Source organism: Halichoeres trimaculatus, unplaced genomic scaffold, assembly GCF_033239565.1.
Source record: "Halichoeres trimaculatus isolate MK-OKI-2021-1 unplaced genomic scaffold, fHalTri1.1 fHalTri1_scaffold_5, whole genome shotgun sequence".
NCBI classification, from domain to species: Eukaryota; Metazoa; Chordata; class Actinopteri; order Labriformes; family Labridae; genus Halichoeres; species Halichoeres trimaculatus.
Genome location: NW_027437183.1, coordinates 36,700,473 through 36,718,662, shown reverse-complemented (window position 1 = coordinate 36,718,662; position 18,190 = coordinate 36,700,473). Strand labels below are relative to the sequence as shown.

The 18,190-nt window shown below is 39.6% G+C and overlaps 1 protein-coding gene and 1 long non-coding RNA gene across 2 annotated transcripts; both read left to right on the top strand.

Annotated features, from left to right (window-relative positions):
• The first annotated feature begins 931 nt into the window (after positions 1–931).
• LOC141790179 (uncharacterized) lies at positions 932–4,419 on the top strand. The gene is made up of 3 exons (XR_012598262.1): positions 932–1,021; positions 2,807–2,868; positions 4,343–4,419. It is a non-coding gene; the product is annotated as an uncharacterized LOC141790179 (long non-coding RNA).
• A 6,657-nt stretch (positions 4,420–11,076) lies between these two features.
• LOC141790174 (uncharacterized) lies at positions 11,077–14,400 on the top strand. The gene is made up of 4 exons (XM_074669856.1): positions 11,077–11,805; positions 12,679–12,734; positions 12,895–13,248; positions 13,485–14,400. The coding sequence occupies exons 2-4, from the start codon at positions 12,686–12,688 to the stop codon at positions 13,919–13,921; spliced, it is 840 nt and encodes a 279-aa protein (XP_074525957.1). The 5' UTR covers positions 11,077–11,805; positions 12,679–12,685; the 3' UTR covers positions 13,922–14,400.
• The last annotated feature ends 3,790 nt before the right edge of the window (positions 14,401–18,190 follow it).

Genomic DNA, 18,190 nt, shown 5'->3' with positions numbered 1-18,190 from the left:
CTCTGTCTCTCTCTCTCTCGCCTTCTCTCTGATCCTCTCACTCTCTATGTGTGTGTGCACGCGCAGAGCAGACCTGCCCACAAGGCAGCCTCTCGATAAGTGATGCGCATGACAGTATTGTTTACAAGCGCCGGTCAATTTACGGACGCGCGTAATGGTCCTATGAAAATCAGTGAATACCGGACATTTTCGTGAATTTATCAAACCCGCCCGGACACCCCGGACATGACGTAAAAAGTGGACATGTCCGGGTAAAAGAGGATGCTTGGTCACCCTAATATAGATAGTTACATTTTTGCTTCTCTTCTTGTTTCTCTTGTATGAAATACCACTTCATGTTTGGAACTCAAACATTTTTTATGAAAATAAATCCCTTGTCTTCATTTCATTTCATTCACCTGATGGCTTAAACCACTTCCAAGGGGGTACTTGTTTTCTCCCACAGTGATATCAACAGGAGGTCTGTTGACAAGGTAGCTGATGGGTGTTCCTAACTGCCCCCTCAGTAAATCTAAATCCTCATCTGTTACAGGGCAGCTCCTGGAAAAATATGGTATCAAGAAGCTGAAATACTTAGTTTAGCAACATTTACTATTTTATGACAATCCATATATTTACTGGATTGTTGTACCTTAATTAAATCAAGTGTATAGATCAGTCCCACAATATACACTGTAAAAAGCCTTTCAATGGTATTGTAAATGAAACTTAATTCTTTAAAGTATATTTACTTCCAATAAATTAATTTCCATTTCATTTACTTTTTTGTAAGTACCACCTACATAAAAAGTGTGATCATTTCAATAACTCATTATTTTATATGCGTTCAATAAACTTACTTAGAATTTTGTGTAAACCAAACTCATACTTCACACTTTTATTGCTTAAATCGAAAGTAGAGTCCCTGATGAGACACGCCCACCAGCAGAAAGCCAACACAGTCTCTTCAACCGCCATATTGCAGCAGCGAAGCGCATTTTTCCACGGAGTCTGTAAAAGAATTTACTTTTCTGGCTTACACGTAAGTACCTTCAAGTTACATTCTAAGTAAGACCGACGCGAAATGAACAGAAGTTCTGTTCAATTCGATTTAATCGAGCAAAAGTATTGCTTTGTTTCGTCCATGTGTTTTGTCTGCCTGGCGCCATGATCTCGGGAGCAGCTAACATTTACAAGTTACACGTTTAACGTTACACATTTCCATGGTTTGTTTGCTTAAGGGCTTTTTCTAACCACAAATGCCACACAGCGACTGCTCTATGCGTCTGAATCTTTAATATCGCGCTGGCGCATCTGCTCTGTAACGGCGCGACACAGTTTGCTTTAATGCCCGAGATAGCTCCGCATAAACGGGCCGGGAATGACGGAGGTTCATGGCTTTGGCCACGAGCTTCATGCCCGCCTCACGGCGGACTTTGCGGCTAACACGGGTAACAGCTGCACCCTCACCCCCTGCTCCCGAGGGGGCAAGGGAGGAGGAGATATCATCCTACGGTCTGGCTCGCACATTAGCATCACGTTAGCATTCTGCTCAGTAGCAAGGCTGTGCTAAGATGCTCTTTCGCGTTCTGTCCAAGTCTAATCCTTTGCCACATTCGGGTGCATGAAGCAGACATTCAGTATGTCTGCCTGAAATTTAAGCGATGTAGAGGTTATGCAACTAAGTAGTTTGCTCCATTTAATTTACTTCCGCTTTTTGGAGGAAAACTTGTAATCCTCGTCCTTGTCATGCGTCAGTAAATGCTAATCTTCCTGTTTCTCACATAACAGCTGTTCAGATCATTAAACATTTGAAGTATGTAGTTGTTAATTTTACACATACCAGGTCTGTTCTAAGTTAATAGCTTTGAAATTGGGTACTGGATCTGAATATCCCTGGATGTAAGTGTAACCGAGTTTGTTGTTCCACTTGCAAGGTAAGGGTTATTCAGATTGTTGCTCAATGGCGCCCCCCATCAGGCATGTTACATGTATATATTCCAAGAGCAATGGTAATGTTTCACCAATGCTGTGGGAAACATGCCGTGGTGAGTTGCTCATACATCAAACAGCAGTCCAAACACTCATCACAGTGCATTACTGTGATAAGTAAACGTAAATATTAACAATTATGCCTGAATATTGTCTGCTGCGTTCTGTAGAGCAACTCACCACGGCATGTTTCCCACAGCATTGGTGAAACATTACCATTGCTCTTGGAATATATACATATAACATGCCTGATGGGGGGGCGCCATTGAGCAACAATCTGAATAACCCATATCTTGCAAGTGGAACAACAAACTCTGTTGCATAAGTAAAAAAAAAAAAAATTAGAAATCATACATCACATGACATCAATGCGTTGCTTTGGACAATAGCGTCTGCTAAATGAAATTGTAATGCACTTTTTTTGCTTTATGTAATTGACTGAAATAGGCCAGAGTTTTCTTGGGAAGCTGTTATCCATCTGCTTAGATAGCTGAGGCAAAATACTCGACGTAAGGTCTTGCTGCTCTGGCATAATGTAAAGAATCAACAAAGTAATGGTTAAGCATAAAGGCTAATGATGTTGATGAATTGAATCATTGATTAATTCTTAACAGGAACCAGATTTTGATACACATCCTTTTCAACTTGCAATGTTATGCTTTACCTTGAACTGTTGATGCATTTGTCTGCACTGTCTCTGTCTGTAGTTTTAAATCACTTTTTAAAGGGAAAAAAATAAAGTCATAATTGACCAAAGTTTTTGTATGAATCTCTCCATATGATGTTCATTCTTGTATCATTCTTTTATTTTATTTTAATTTTTGTTTTATTTCAGAAGACCATCAGATCTTCTCAGAGAAGCATTCCTTTCCTTTTTCCCATTGAAGTACACAGTAGGTAAGTCCCTGTGTAGGTCTGAGAATGTCTAGATGTTTTTAAGGTATGCACGTTTACAGTTATCTATCATTGTTTTTGTTCTGTTTTTTTCAATGCTAGATGGGATGGCCATGTAAATTATGCAGCACTGTTGTTCCATCAAAGACTGATATTTTAAAACACTACAGACTGCATCATGGAACCTTTGGACCCAGCCAGGCTTTGCCTTGTATTCATATAGACTGCCCATGTTCCTTTAAAAACTGGAGTAATCTTCGTTCTCACCTGTCAAGATACCATCCAGAATCTGACTGCCTTAACCCACCTCAACCAAGTCCTTTGTTTAACTGCCTATTATGCCGAATACCTGCATTTCCCTGTGAAAAGGATTACTTTGAACACATAGGCCACCATCTGAAGAAAAGTGAGACTGTTAAGTGTGTCTTTGCAGGGTGTGATCACCAAACAAATGTTTATGGGACTTTTGCGACACACAAACACAGAAAGCATACTCCACATACTTTACAAGATTTCAAACCAGGCGTTATCTCTCAAAGGCAGCTAACAGAACCAGAAGATCGACTTGACTTTGAAGCTTCTGAAGAGGGTAATGTTCACGAAGATGCTAGTTTTGAAGTTCCTGGCACACATGCACAGTGTGAAAAGGAAGATGAAAGGAACACTGTTCTAGAGTGTATAGCATCCCTCTTGTTAAAATTAGAAAGTGTCCATAATGTCTCAGTTCGCTGCCTTAATGAGTTGGTAGATGATCTCCACTTCATAGCAAGCTGTGCAACCGCGACTGCAATCAGAGAAATAGTTGTTTCACATTTAAAGAGGAACAACCAGACCATTGATGAAGTGTTTGTTACATCTTTAGTGGAAGAGTTGTGTCACTCTAGTCCCCTAAGCACAGCACTTAGTGCCAGTGGTCCTCTTTCATCATCTTTCAGGAGACGACAGTATTTCAAAGAAAAATTTGAAGTTGTTGAGCCTGTTGAGTACATTCTTGACTCAAATGAGAAGAGAAGTTTCCAGTATATCCCAATTCTTCAATCCCTGCTTCAGATTTTGGGTAAAGATAATATTAGAGAAAAAGCCTTGGGTGAAAGACAGGACCAGACATCTGGTAAATATACATCGTATTGTGACGGGGCAGTCTACAAGAACAATTCCTTTTATTCTGAGGATCTAAGGATTTCACTGTTTTTGTATGTGGATGACTTTGAGGTTTGTAATCCCCTGGGGACATCCAGAAGAAAACATAAAATTACATCCATTTACTGGGTATTGGGAAACCTCCCTGCATCATCTCAATCCACTCTCAACTCAGTATACCTGGCCCTTTTATGCAAAGCAGTTGACGTAAAAAAATTTGGTTATGCTGAGGTGCTTGCTCCTTTGCTAAAAGACATTGCTACCTTGGAGAGTGAAGGAATCTTCATTCCCTCTATTGGAAAAAGTGTGAAAGGCTCTGTGTTTTGTGTCGTTGCAGATAATCTTGGGGCACACTCAATCTGTGGACTTGTTGAAAACTTTTCCGGACCATACATTTGCAGATTTTGCCTTGGCGAACGATCAGAATTTCAGAAAAAGCAGGTAAGGTGTAGTGCATTTCCTGCCCGTACCAAAGAGGAACATACAACACACGTATTGACTGTTAAAGAAAACCCTGCTTTGACACACTATTTTGGTGTAAAAAAGCCTTGCCCCTTGACTGAAAATCTCAGCCACTTCCACTGTGTCACCGGCTACCCACCAGACCTCTTGCATGACCTTTTTGAAGGCATTGTTCCCTTTGAATTCGCTCTTTGCTTTAGTGTTTTCATTTCAAAGAAATATTTAACTTTTGTGGAACTTAACAGTGCAATCACACAGTTCCCATATAAATGGTCTGATAAAGCTGATGCTCCCCAACCTGTGCCTGCAACCTTCTCCTCGCGAAAGACGATTGGAGGAAATGCACACGAAAATTGGGCCCTCATACGACTGTTGCCATTCATTATTGGACACAGGATACCTTTGAATGATCCAGCCTGGCTTCTGCTCATGTCTTTAAAAGACATAATTGAGCTTGTAGTTGCCCCAGTTCATAATGAAGAAAGCATTGCTTATCTTGACGCAACAATTTCTGAACACCGACACAGATTCCAGGAAGTGTTTCCTAATAATGTGTTAATCCCAAAACACCATTTTTTAGAACATTATCCTGGATTAATAAAAGCTTTTGGGCCTGTGATTGCTTTTTGGACGATGCGATTCGAAGCAAAACACAGCTATTTTAAGCGTGTTGTGAGGCGCACTGGAAACTTCAGAAACATCCTTCTGTCCCTGGCCACAAAACATCAGCTTATGATTAGCCACCACCTGCATTCCACAACTGTTGTTCCTGCTTTAAGTGTTGGGAGAGTAACATCTGTGCCATTGGATGTTCTGCATGTAAATGTTCAGGAGGCAATCAGGTCTCTGTGTCCTTCGCAGTCTCAAGTACAGCTGGCTGACACTGTCACCTTTCAAGGAACCAGATATTCAAAAGGCATGATTGTGGCCTATGGTTGTACTGCAGGTCTTCCTGATTTTGCAGAAATTGTGCAAATTGCACTTGTCAAGGAAAATGTGCACTTTATTGTGAAAACACAGATATCTTGGTATGATGAACATTATCGTGGGTTTTATCTGGAAAACACAGATCACATAAGTCTGATTCAACAAAAGAACCTCAGTGATTTTTGCCCTCTCTCATCCTACATCGTTGCAGGAAAGCGCATGGTGACACTGAAGCGCCACATCTGCCTCTAGTGTCACATGTCATTGTATTGTAATGCCATGTCTCTATGTCCACCTTATTTTCAGTCATGGAACAACCTGTGAGATTCCGGGTCCTTATTGAACAAGACATCAAGAAGCTTACTGTCCATGGTGGCATACCCTCAACTGTGGATGAGTTAATTGCAGCCATCAAAGATGACTTTTCCATCACCAAAGAAATAAGTCTTCAGTACAAAGATGAAGATTTTGATTACTTTTTCACCCTAACATCTACAAAGGAACTAAAAGATAAAGACACACTGAGAGTAGTGTATACATCACCACTCGTAACACTGATCATTGAGCCCCAGGAAAGCACCCCTGATGCCTCTGATGTGAGCTCTCTGTGATTCTGTGGCATACTCAGCAGACTCTGATGATACTGTGATTCTTACTCCTTCCCCATCTGAAAGAAACCACCCATGGCCTGCTGTATTTCCCATTCCTACGTTCTCGTACAACACTGAGCTGGCCCTTAGTAAAGGGAATGAAGTTTACCAAAGAGATGGCACCCTCCTGACATCACCAGGTGTCAAGTCAGATATTCTAGAACACCTTGCAGAGACCATGTTTTCCTACACGGCTTACCCGAATGATGCCCAGCGGTCAGCAGTTGCTCAAGCACTAGTGGAGAAGCATCCTTGCTTGAAGGAGCCTGGCTCTTTTAATGGATGCTATGGGTGGCAGCAAAGCCTTAAATATAAATGTGGAAATTACAGAACAAAACGTAAAGCCCTGGGAAGTCCTGAACTTCTGATAAATGCCATGAAACACAAGGCAGAGGATGACAGAACACCTGCTAAAAACATCAAGAAACCAAAGAGGGCTGAAGTCAATTTCCTGCCTACACACCTGCCTGGTGAAACAGAGGAAACCCTTGAGAATTTGAGACTCGATCTGGTTGCAGCCACCAAGAAAAAGGACAATGCAAAGAGCATAAATGACATGATGGCCAGGACATACAGTCTGAGAAGAAAGGAAGTGGTTGGCGACTTCCCAGGGGTGGCAGACTTTAAAGAAAGGTGGCCTGCCCTCTTTGAACCATTCCAGGTAAATGATTTATTATTTAACTTTTTCTGGATCTCCAGTTGCTGCTGTCTACAGAGTAAACAACCAAATGTTCTTTTATGTAACAATGTATAAGTGAATACAAGGTTTTTTTGGGACTGAGCCAGCACTAAAAACAATTATGAACATATGATATGCCTAAAATATTTCATGTTAGTAGAATAACACTAATCAAGGTTTCTAACGAAATAAGCACTGAAATTTCTCTTTCAGATAAATGAGGAATTCCGAAGATGCACCACGGTTCAACTGGAATCAACATTTATGTCGCAGCTTGATAAATACACTCCAAAGCTCCTGGAGCTGTTTCATGCTAAAGGTGGAGCTGTTGGTCAGCGGATCAAGAATTTCTTGATGGCAATGATACAGGTGAAGCAAATGTGGAAAAAAAAGAAAGTAGTGGGAATATATTGAATAATGTATATCTTTTTTTGTATACTGTTAAAAAAACATTTGTTTGATCACTTGTGTACAGAAAAGGATTAAGGCCACCGGCGGGGGGGTATTTTTTCTTGTTTCTGTCATTCTTACCGTAAAATCCAGTGTATTAAAGAGTTATTACCAATCAATCGTGATATTGTAAATGAGAAGTGAAATTACTTATGATAACAATTTATTTCATGATTTACTCATTACATCCAGGACCCATGCATCGATGTGGTGAAAAAAAGAGAGCTGACTCTGAGATGCCTATGTGAGTACATGGGAGAGAGTGCAGAGGAGCTCATCTCTGACTATCATGTAAGTATTGTGTAAAGTGCTTCATGACGTTCTTTTTTTTTTTTTTGTACATGTGGTAAACTTGATTTTTTTTCTTACTCAAGTTAAAGGTACTGTATATTATTTAGAGGAGACAAAGGTAAAACTGTATATTTATCACTCATTCATATGTTCATTTTATATGATGTGAATACCTGATAAGCACTTACATTTGGCTCTGTTGGAAACTAAAGTCTTTTGAGTCAGCTGTAAAAAAAAAATATCTGATGTAAAATATTTAAGTTTATTCTACAGAAGATGTCTCAACTGGATCACAGAATTGGAATTTTATACTTTTAAAATGTAATTTTCAACAATGAATGAGACAGTTTGTCTTAATTATTGTGCTGTGTTTTTATGTCATACAGGGGACAGCTGAGAGCAGTGTGCATGAGGAGCTCAACATGAAAGATATGGCGATCTATGCTTGTCATGAGCCTGATGCAGTAGGAATCATCATTGAGGGAATCCCCGTGCTGACTAATCTTGACAGTCTGACCAGAGCATGCTGTCTCCTCCTCGGAGTGACATATGCTCTGAACCTCAAGTATCCTTCCAAACTCACCTACACCTTTGAGGTCTTTCAAAGACTTTTCATGGGACTCGATACACTGCGCCCAAAACCGACCTCCAAGTTCATTAGGCTCAAAAACAAGCTTCTAGCTTAAGGGGTCAAATGCTGTTATCAGCCTTATCTTGTTGAGAGATTATTTTGTTCTCTGTTTAAAAGTGTAGGACCTATTTCTGAGTCTGATGACTGTTAAGTTTGACTGTAAATTTTTCTCACAGAGCTGCATTTTATAAGCTAGAAACAGAGGTTCTCTCTGGTGTAGTTTGTATGTTCATACTAATACATAGGTGAAGGTTTTCAAGTGAGTGTGTGTGAAGAGGCTGCTGCGCTTTATAAGGTCACGATGTAGGTTCTTTGATGTACATGTTCAAATATGTATATACACAAGCTGACAAAAGTTTTGGTATACATTTGTGTAAGAAAGAAAATACAAGTCACCGTAATAAAAGGAAAAATATAAAAATTACAATATCTGTTCAGATTTACTGAAATTAGAGAAATTAGTCTGCATTTAGATTTTAGTCAAAATAGAGCCATTAAAAAGAAAATAAAGATATCAATGAAACTGGCCGGGACAAAAACGATTGTACCTGACAGCTCTGTATAGGTGCAGAGGTCTCATTGGAGGCTACAGAAATTGCTTGATTGCCTCAAAAAGTTAAGCAACAGTATTTAGATGGGGTACAATCGTTTTTGTCCTGGCCAGTTTCATTGATATCTTTACTTTCTTTTTAATGGCTCTGTTTTAACTAAAATTTAAATACAGACTAATTTATCTCAAATTTCAGTAAATTTGAATAGATTGTTACTTTTATACTTTTCAGTTTATTACAGTGACTTGTATGAGATTCAATTTGTTAAAGGAATTTTGATGTCAGCTGTTTGTGAATTGTCACCTGTTTTAATCTTTAAAGAAAAGTGTTTCTAACGCCAGTGCACTGTTTAAGCATTTCATGTACATATAAATCTATAGATATTTAAATAAATATTTGACAATAAAAAAGACTTTTTTCCCCTTTATTTTAAAATGTATAGTAATGGTAATTTGTCATGATGTCATAATGCTGACTAAATTTAAAACAAGCAGGGATGAGTTTGGAAAAACTTAATAATATTGAGTAAATACATTTACAAATTTGTACTTTTTCATTTAAATGTAACCTATTAAAATTAAGTTAAACGCAGTTATTATCTGACCTATTTGAAAATAGTTCTACTCATTTTTTTGCCTTTTTGTCTTTGATTTTACTTAATTTAGTTGCATTCAGTAAAATAGATATTATTGAGTCAACCCAAATCAAAATTTCAAGAAGTTCATTAAACATCTAAAAATTAGTTGGAAAATGTTGCCTCAATTTTTTTGAGTTAAATTTAAGTAACAGTTTTTACAGTGTATGTGAGATATGTCCTGGCGCGCTGTGAACAAACGCAAATTTAGTTTAGCAAGAAATGGGCCAACACACAATATCGACCTCTGACATAACATCAATTTAAATGTATATCATACATATCGGCTTACCCAGCTGTAAAAGAACATTGTTGTTCTTGTGTATGATTGTTTTTGATGTGAAGTGACGGTACATGCACTGAAAAAAATGTTTTGTTGAATTAACCCAATTTTATTAATTTTAGCAGTTGCACACAATGTCTTTATCTAGATCTAGATCATTTCTTTAATCTCAATGTACATGTTATCTTTAAGTTATTTCAAATTAATAACATACGTTGTTGTAACTCAAATACACATGGTAGATTTTACTCAAATTTCCTGAGAGATCACAACAAAATCATGTTCAACAATTTGCGTTGGTCCAACTACTTCTTTTTATTAGTTGTAGCAATACATAATTTCAAGTTGATGTGATCCACAGAAATACATTGGAAACCTTAACTTAAATATTGAGTTGGATTGTTTAAAAAAAATTACATCACTTCAACTGATCAAAGATTTCCTTTTTCCAGTGCAGGTTATCCTCTGGCTCTGCTCTCCGATGAAAAGGGCCTATTGCACATTACTGCCACCTCCTGCTCTGGAGAGGTGTTGCAGATGAGATTCCCACCTAAACCAATTAGGTTGAGTTAACATAAAGTGATCTTGTTGTTTTAACAATTTTGCACATCATGCTGAAACAACATGTTTTAATCATGTTTAACCACTGAACATGAAATAATCTAGTAGAAGCTACATGTTTTATTTATGCTGATTGACAAACACCAATGTTCCTTTTTTGAGTGCACGCAGCGGAGGGGACAAAGGAGCCGCATGGCTATATATATATATATATATATATATATATATATATATATATATATATATATATATATATATATATATATATATATATATATATATTATGATTTATGGTTGTGGTATTTAGTTATTTAAAAAACCGGGAGAAGTTGGTTATCTTCAAAGTTTGACAAAACAAATCTGAGACTATATAAAAACCATCATGCCCCAATAACGAGTCCCCTTTTTTTGATGTAATGCGGTGGCCTGAGGCTGAGCGTTACAACTGTACACACAAACCTGAAAACCTCACACACAAACTGTGAACCTGACACTCCCTTATCAAGATGACTCTTTGCCAACAAATCTCTTAACTGTTCACAAAATGGGACTCATGTTCTCATTTGGTACACACAGCCACATTCTCCAATGACACACACACCACTCAATTGACACACACAGCTCAGCATTTGCTGCTCATTACCAAGCATTCACAGCACACTGAAGTGCAAAACTGAAAACCCATTTATAGAAATGCAACACGCAATGTAAATGGTAATGACTCTTGAAACTAACCCTTTTTTTAATTTTTATTTTTTATAGAAAATGTCTGTGTAGGCCCACTTCTTCAAACATTAAATATCACACAAGTCTGCAGCAAATCATTGTTTTATTGACAGTGTTTCAGTGCACAGGTGTTTCGAAAGAAAATGTTGGTAAAAACTACAGTCAGCACACTGTATTCTATTGATATGAAGTATCACTGTACAGCAGAGAACACAAGGCAAATAGATTTCCTGTGGTACCTGTTCTCTACTCTGAAGGTCCTGATGAGTACAGCCACGATGAAACGGCTGAGGTTTGGCTGGACTCTCAGGCCCGTCTCTCTAATGCTCAGACCATGATTCAGAACATGGTCAACATTCGTGGTTAGGATCTGATTCCAAATTATTGCCCTCCTCCTCCTCCCTGTCCTCCTACTTCTGGACCTCTCACTCCTCCATCTCCTCCTCTTTTTCTTCCTCTTCCTCCTCTCACTCTTACCCCTCTCCTTCTCTGCTTGTCGTTGTCCATTGCTCAGTGCTCACCAAACAAAACAGAGGCCCATGGCCCTTTTATGCTGCAGTTCTCCTGAATGAAAATTGCTCTCCTGATCTGGGTGTTTCGAGATTTGAATAATTGTGTGTTGAGAGAGAGTGTAAAGAAGGAAAGTCAGAGTCTGATGCAGATAAGGGAGTGTTTAGATGTGTCAAAATGGGCCGAGCGATTGGTACATGACGTGAGGGTTTTGCAAACTGTGCCAAATTATCCATTGTTGTGTGTGAAGAACTGTGAAAACCTGTAACACAGTAACTCAACCCAGGTTTTTCTCATCAAGAGCTGCGAAGGTGCACAAATAAGGAGAGGGCTCAGAGGCAGCTGACCAATCCCAACCATGAGGGCCACACAGACAGAGAAGCACAAGCAACAGAGAGCCAGAGCAGGGGTTCTCCAACTTTTTTGGGCCAGGGACCCCTCACAGGTGAGAAACATTTCAAGGACCCCCTCACAATTGTAACATAGATAAAGCACATGCTTACAATTTGCACTCCTAGATACCCTTGGAGCTATTTGTATTGGTGAAAATATCAATCTAAATACATCAGACCTGTTTCATAGTGATTAAAAAAACACTTAGATTTGAATCATGTCAGTACCACTTGTAAACCTTGAAATAGAGGATCATTTTATTCCTTGTAGACTCAACATGGCAGCATTTGTACTTTTCAAGTACACTGTAAAAAAACTAAAAAACAGTAAAGGGACTGGCAGCAAAGTTTTCAGACAGATACTGTAAAATTACAGTCAAATCAATCTACAGTAACTTCATATGAAAATACTATTTTTTCCATGTACAACAGCAAATTTGTAATGTATAAAAACAAACTGTACATAAAACTAAAGATAAATGTCTGCAGATTTACAGTATTAATATGTAATTTTAGATAAAAATAGCATTTTGACAGATTTTTCCTAAATTATAACGGTCAGACACCTTCAATATAGTGACAATGCAAAGAGTTCTGCAAAAAATACCGTTATTTTACAGGAAAATACTTTTTGTTGTGATGGTGTTTTGTAACCGTGAATGAGGAGAGCACACAGAGGATATTAGACTCTGCTGAACATCATTTTGAAGTGAGGATGAAGGGCGCCCTCTAGTGACAGAAAGTCCTCACTGCAGCTTCACACAGCTCTTCAAGTGTGTTGGTTGTGTTCAGCCTGGAGCTCACACTGTTTCAGCATCAATGTGCAGCTCAGCTGTGTGTCAAAGCAGGATTCTCCATCCCTGAGTGTTTTCATGATTCCACACAGACTGTGGGACTGACCTTTGACCTCATGTGTGTGTTTTCAGGGAGAAGATGGTCTCCAGGTTCCTGCTGCTCACGGCTCTGAGCTGCTGTGTCTGTGGTTAGTTTCCACCTTCACTTTATTGTCCACAAAGAGAAAAGAGGAGATCCACTTTGAGACTGAGTGAAAGACTTCAACACTTGATGAGAAAATGTGTGGAAAGACTCACATGTTGCAGTGTTTTTCTGCCCCTCTCTTTTCCTCTCTGTCTCCTCTACAGGATTAGAGCTCAACATGGGTCGCAGCTCCTATCAGGCTGAGGAGAAGCAGAGCCTCACCCTGGACTGGACCTTCACACCAAAACCTCACCCCTCTCTGAAAGGTCTCCATGTTTTCTGTGGCATGATTAAAAAAAAGAAAGTCTCAGTCCTGTTTGATCTCCAGGATGGAGTTGAGATCCCACTGAGGGAGGGGGAGCTTTCAGGACGATTCCAGTTTGACAAAGACCTCCTCAGAGAGGGACGGATCAGACTTCAGGTGTCCTCACTCAGGACTGAAGACTCAGGACGGTACTGGTGTAGAGTGAAAACAGATTCTGGTTCCAGTGTGGACGGATGTGTCCTCAGAGTGACTGGTGAGTAAAGTCAGTGAACGTTTGTGGAGACAAAGAAAAATCCAATCAGCTCAGGTTCAGAGATCAGCGGCTAACATTTGATAGGATGAATCCAGAGAAACAAAGACGTCCTCAGAGAGGACGAAGAAGAACCTGAGAGAAAAGGGCTGCTCTGATTTCCTGTTGAGGACATTTTAGAGTTTATCTCCAGTCACTGACTTTTTCTTTCTGACTCTGATCTGTTGGTCTCTCTACAGCAGCCAGGAACCAGACCCCCTCTACTACTGGACCAGCCAGGAACCAGACCCCCTCTACTACTGGACCAGCCAGGAACCAGACCCCCTCTACTACTGGACCAGCCAGGAACCAGACCCCCTCTACTACTGGACCAGCCAGGAACCAGACCCCCTCTACTACTGAACCAGCAAGGAACCAGACCCCCTCTACTACTGGACCAGCCAGGAACCAGACCCCCTGTAGCACTGAAGCTGAGAAACCAGACTCAGGGGGTCCAGGAAGGATGTCTCTCTCCTGGCAACAAAAACTGATAATAGCTTTGAATTTGTTGTTTGTTCTTAACTTTTTAGTGATCCTCGTCCTGACCTTAAAGTACTTTGCATTAATGATGGAGACAGAGACCCTCATTTCTCTTATTGCTCAGAAAAGAACAAAGACAAACACTGCTGCTGGATAACAACAATCAGAGCTGAAGCTGGCTCTGAGAGAAACACAGCTGTTCATATGAAGATTCCTCTGCTCTGTGCTTCAGCTCTGTTTGCTCTGTTTAGATGCTCATCATTGATAGGAAGTCTTGTTTGTATTTGTGTTATCTAAGGATTATTGTGATGAAGGCTTCAGCTCAGCTCTGACTGTTCTGTATTTATTGGTTTTATTGATGTTGTCATGAGAGAGATGTAAACTTGACTGTAAATGTTTGAATGTGAGGAAGAAGAGTGTTTGAATGGAGACACTCCAGCTGAGAGTCACATGAGCTGACAGAGGAGAGGAGGGATGAAGATCTTTGTTCTCTGCTCTGTCAAACAATAAATGTTGATGTTGAAGTGTAAACTCTCAGACTCATTTCTGGAGGATTTTTCTTCAACTCTTTGAACTCTTTCTCTTTTCATTCCTGATCTCTGATGGAGCTGAACCGCAGCCAGCCTCCCCATCATCCCCACCCTCCACGAACATTTGCTGTGGGACTCTGTCATCTCTGTCACTGCCACCGCTCCTCATTCTCCTCCTCCTTCTGGACTTGAGTAAGATTCAGTAGTCTTGCATTCACTGGTATATCGTGGTCAATGCCCCAGAGACTTCTCAGGGTGGGTTAGATTAATAGGTTAGCTGGGTTAATTTATGTTCTTTCTTCCATTCATTCTGGTTTATTATGGTCAGTATCACTTTTCATTCCTCTATGCATTTATTCTTTCATATCGTTCATCTGTTCATTCATGCACATAGTTCTTCTTTTAGTCAGTAAATAAACTTTTCAAATATAAAGAACTTGTTTTCTGTCTTCGTGTGGTTGAAATTAACGGGCTCTGGGCTCAGTCTAACGGTCAGTCTCTCCAAAAAATATCAGCATCATTTCATTGTATGAGTCACCTCAAGCACAATAGTCTGTTCAAGTGTCAAAATGAGTCTGCAACATAACCAAATGAATACCATGTATGAATCTCTTGGAACATTAATAAACTGACAAATCAAAGTCAGGTGAAACTATAACTCAAAGGAGGACGGATGACAGGTTCTGTCTATGATTGTGAAAACACACTGTGATGTGAACAAGAATCTGTGGTCAGACAGACAGCAGCGTGTGATTGGTCAGGAGAGCAGGGACGGTGTCCAGGAGAAGGAGGGTGAGGACAGCGACCAGTGAAGAAGTGTTAGTTGTTGAACTCCAGCTTTATTCACAGCGCTGTAGGCTACATGTGATTTTCTTTGTTTTTGTGTTTATGTCTTTATTTTATGGTATTTTGGGCTTTATTCATTTTCTATTTACTCTGATGCAGAGAAGTGACTTTATGTGTGTTGCTGGAAAAGCTTACAATTTCCTTGGCAGTATGAGCACAATGTATGATGTCAGACCTCGGAGGCTACTCTTACTGTAGAATCTTTTTCTTTTTTAATCCAGTTAGATATATAATTGTATTCTGTTAGCTTGACAGAAAAATGAGAACAGTAACCTTTGTCAATGAAGGACTGGGCTCAGACTGAGAGGTGGACATGAGGGATATTTCAACGGTCCTCTGTCATAGTGACGAAACATCTAAACATTTTTACTTGCAGTGCTGACACAAAGCCAAAGGGACGATGCCTTTCGGAGGCACTGACTATTTGTATGAGACAGAAATTTGGTTTTGACACATAACTGAACTGTTTTGGGAGAGATATGAGCTTTTTGCAGGTGATCCATGGTGTTATGCTGATCAGTCCAGGTTATTTCTAGCAAAAGCAGCAAGAGTGTACAGAACATCGAGTCTGTTTCTGCACATGTATGTGGTGAAATGTGTCTCCATAGTGACCAACATGTGGATTCTTCCTGTGGTTTTATAATGGGTCACCTTTGTTCTCAGGAGCTGTAGACCTGCACCTCTGAAGCCATTTTTATGTTTAGGAGCGGGAATGCCGCAGCGAGAAGCAGAGGTTGGCAGGGCTGAGAAGTGAGGTCTCAAAATAAATTTAGTGGGGTGCTTTGGCACTCCATCATTTCAAGTTTAATGCAAAAGTTTTGTTTTCTGCTCCAAATTGGAGATAAGGGTCTATAAAACAATTTTTGTCCAAGGGTCAAGAAACCAGATAGAAAGAAAAATTGTTTTTTGAGCTCTTTTTCCAAAAGCTGCCACAATCGAATTTTTGATTTTTTTGTTTAAGGTCTTTATCATATATATATATATATATATATATATATATATATATATATATATATATATATATATATATATATATATATATATATATATATATATATATATATTAATGTTATTTCTATTGCTTTTTTAAGTCAATACTGTGTAAAAAATCAACTTTTATTCAAGTATTGACTTTTTGAGTATCATGGTTTGGCAAAAGTCAAAGATGGCTGCCATTTCTCATAGCTTTTTCAAATTGAATATATTAGCTGCTACAGTATGGCTGCTACACTGTGGGAGAAATTGTTTAATTTAATTCCTTATTATGGACTATAACCTGAGTATTGTGAGTAAGGGGAGGCTCTCATTAATTATTGTATTTCATATACAATATTTTGGTATGTGTATCAGGAAGTTTCTATAATCTTACAAAAACCTCACGCCCTTTATTTATTTTCTAATGTTTTATTTCATTATTCAAATATTTCTCTCTTCTTCTGCTTTGATGTGATCAAGTTCATTCACCTGTGTGACTCATTTGCAAACTCCATTTAGATAGTTGAAGCATGCCTCAAAGACGTAAGGTCCTGAATGAGCAGAAACTTCTTCCTGCTGAACTCAGAGAAGACTGAAGTCATTGTTCTTGGACCTAAACATCTCAGAGAAGCTTTCTTGAACAACATCACCACCTTGGACGACATCAGCTTGGCTTCCAGCACCACTGTCAGGAACCTGGGAGTTCTTTTCAATCAGGACCTGTCCTTTAACTCTCATATACAACAGTTCTCAAGGACGTCTTATTTTCATCTTCATTATATCAGGAAAATAAGACACATCTTGTCTCAGAGCCATGCTGAGAAACTAGTCCATGTTTTTGTTTCCCCCAGGTTGGATCCAGCTGTCCCAATAAGTCTATGAGGACTCTTCAGCTGGTTCAGAACGCTGAAGCTCGGGTACTGACTTGAACTGGGAGGCAAGAACACATCTCTCCATTGTTAGCGTCTGATTACCAATAAAATCTAGAATAGAGTTTAAAATTCTTCTTGTTACGGTTTTAACCAGTTTGTTTAACAGGACCCAAGAGCAGACAGGAGACAGTGATGACGTTTAACACTGATTTTATTTACACTGGTGTGAGTGGTGCAAATCCCAGAATCCAGTGATTGAGAGAGAGCTTTTGGCAGCGTGGGTGTGGCTGGGCTGAAGAGCAGGGAACACGTGGAGGCACACAGGATGAGTGGAAATACTCTGGCGTCTGTCCTCTGCTGCAGCAGGCCTAAAGTGAATCCACAGAGTGTTAGTGATTGCAGGCAGGTGTGCAGGGGAATCCGGTGCAGGTGTGTAGAAGTGAGGGAGGGACTGGGAGTGCAGCCTGCACTGCAGGGGAGTTCAGGGCGAGACCAGACCGTGGTGAGAAAGATCAACACACTTATTCTGATTTACAAAGCACTTAAAGGGCATATTAATGGCAGGTTATTTTTATTTTATTTTTTGAGTCAACACTTAACATGATCTGATAAAGGCAGTAGATTAAGTCAACCGATGATTTTGTATGATATTCAACAAAAAAGTCACAAAATTAGAGGAAGAAGTGGCTGTTTTCAGTGTAGCTGTTTAAAACGCTCTTTTTTCAGCATTGCTTCATTTGACGTAACAGGGACTCGTATTTCTTTACTCCGCTTTGAGCCAATGAGAATAACAGGTTGACATGAGTGAGATCAGGCTTTTCGGGTTGTGTTTATTGTGTTTCTTCCTCAGAATTATTTAATTTGACCATCCATTAAGATGAATCAGATTTGTTTGGATGGGTGGATGGAGAAATATTAGCTCAGCAGGACATCGAGTCCACTTTTTCGGACTCCGTGAGTTAGCTTTCGTGCTCGGATTCATTTTTGTGCAGCTGACAAGACAAGACTTTATTGCTGCATCAGTCTCAAAAAAACGCAGTCGCCTTTGGTGCCCATTTCTTGACAGGGAGATCGATGTGATATAGAGTCTATTTTATAAAGTCTATGGATGGAGTTCAGGATGGGATACCGGAGCCAGGTCCGGGTGAGACTGACGCGGCTACTTTCCCGTCAGTCAACTCCAGCTTCACCGTCAGCAGCAGC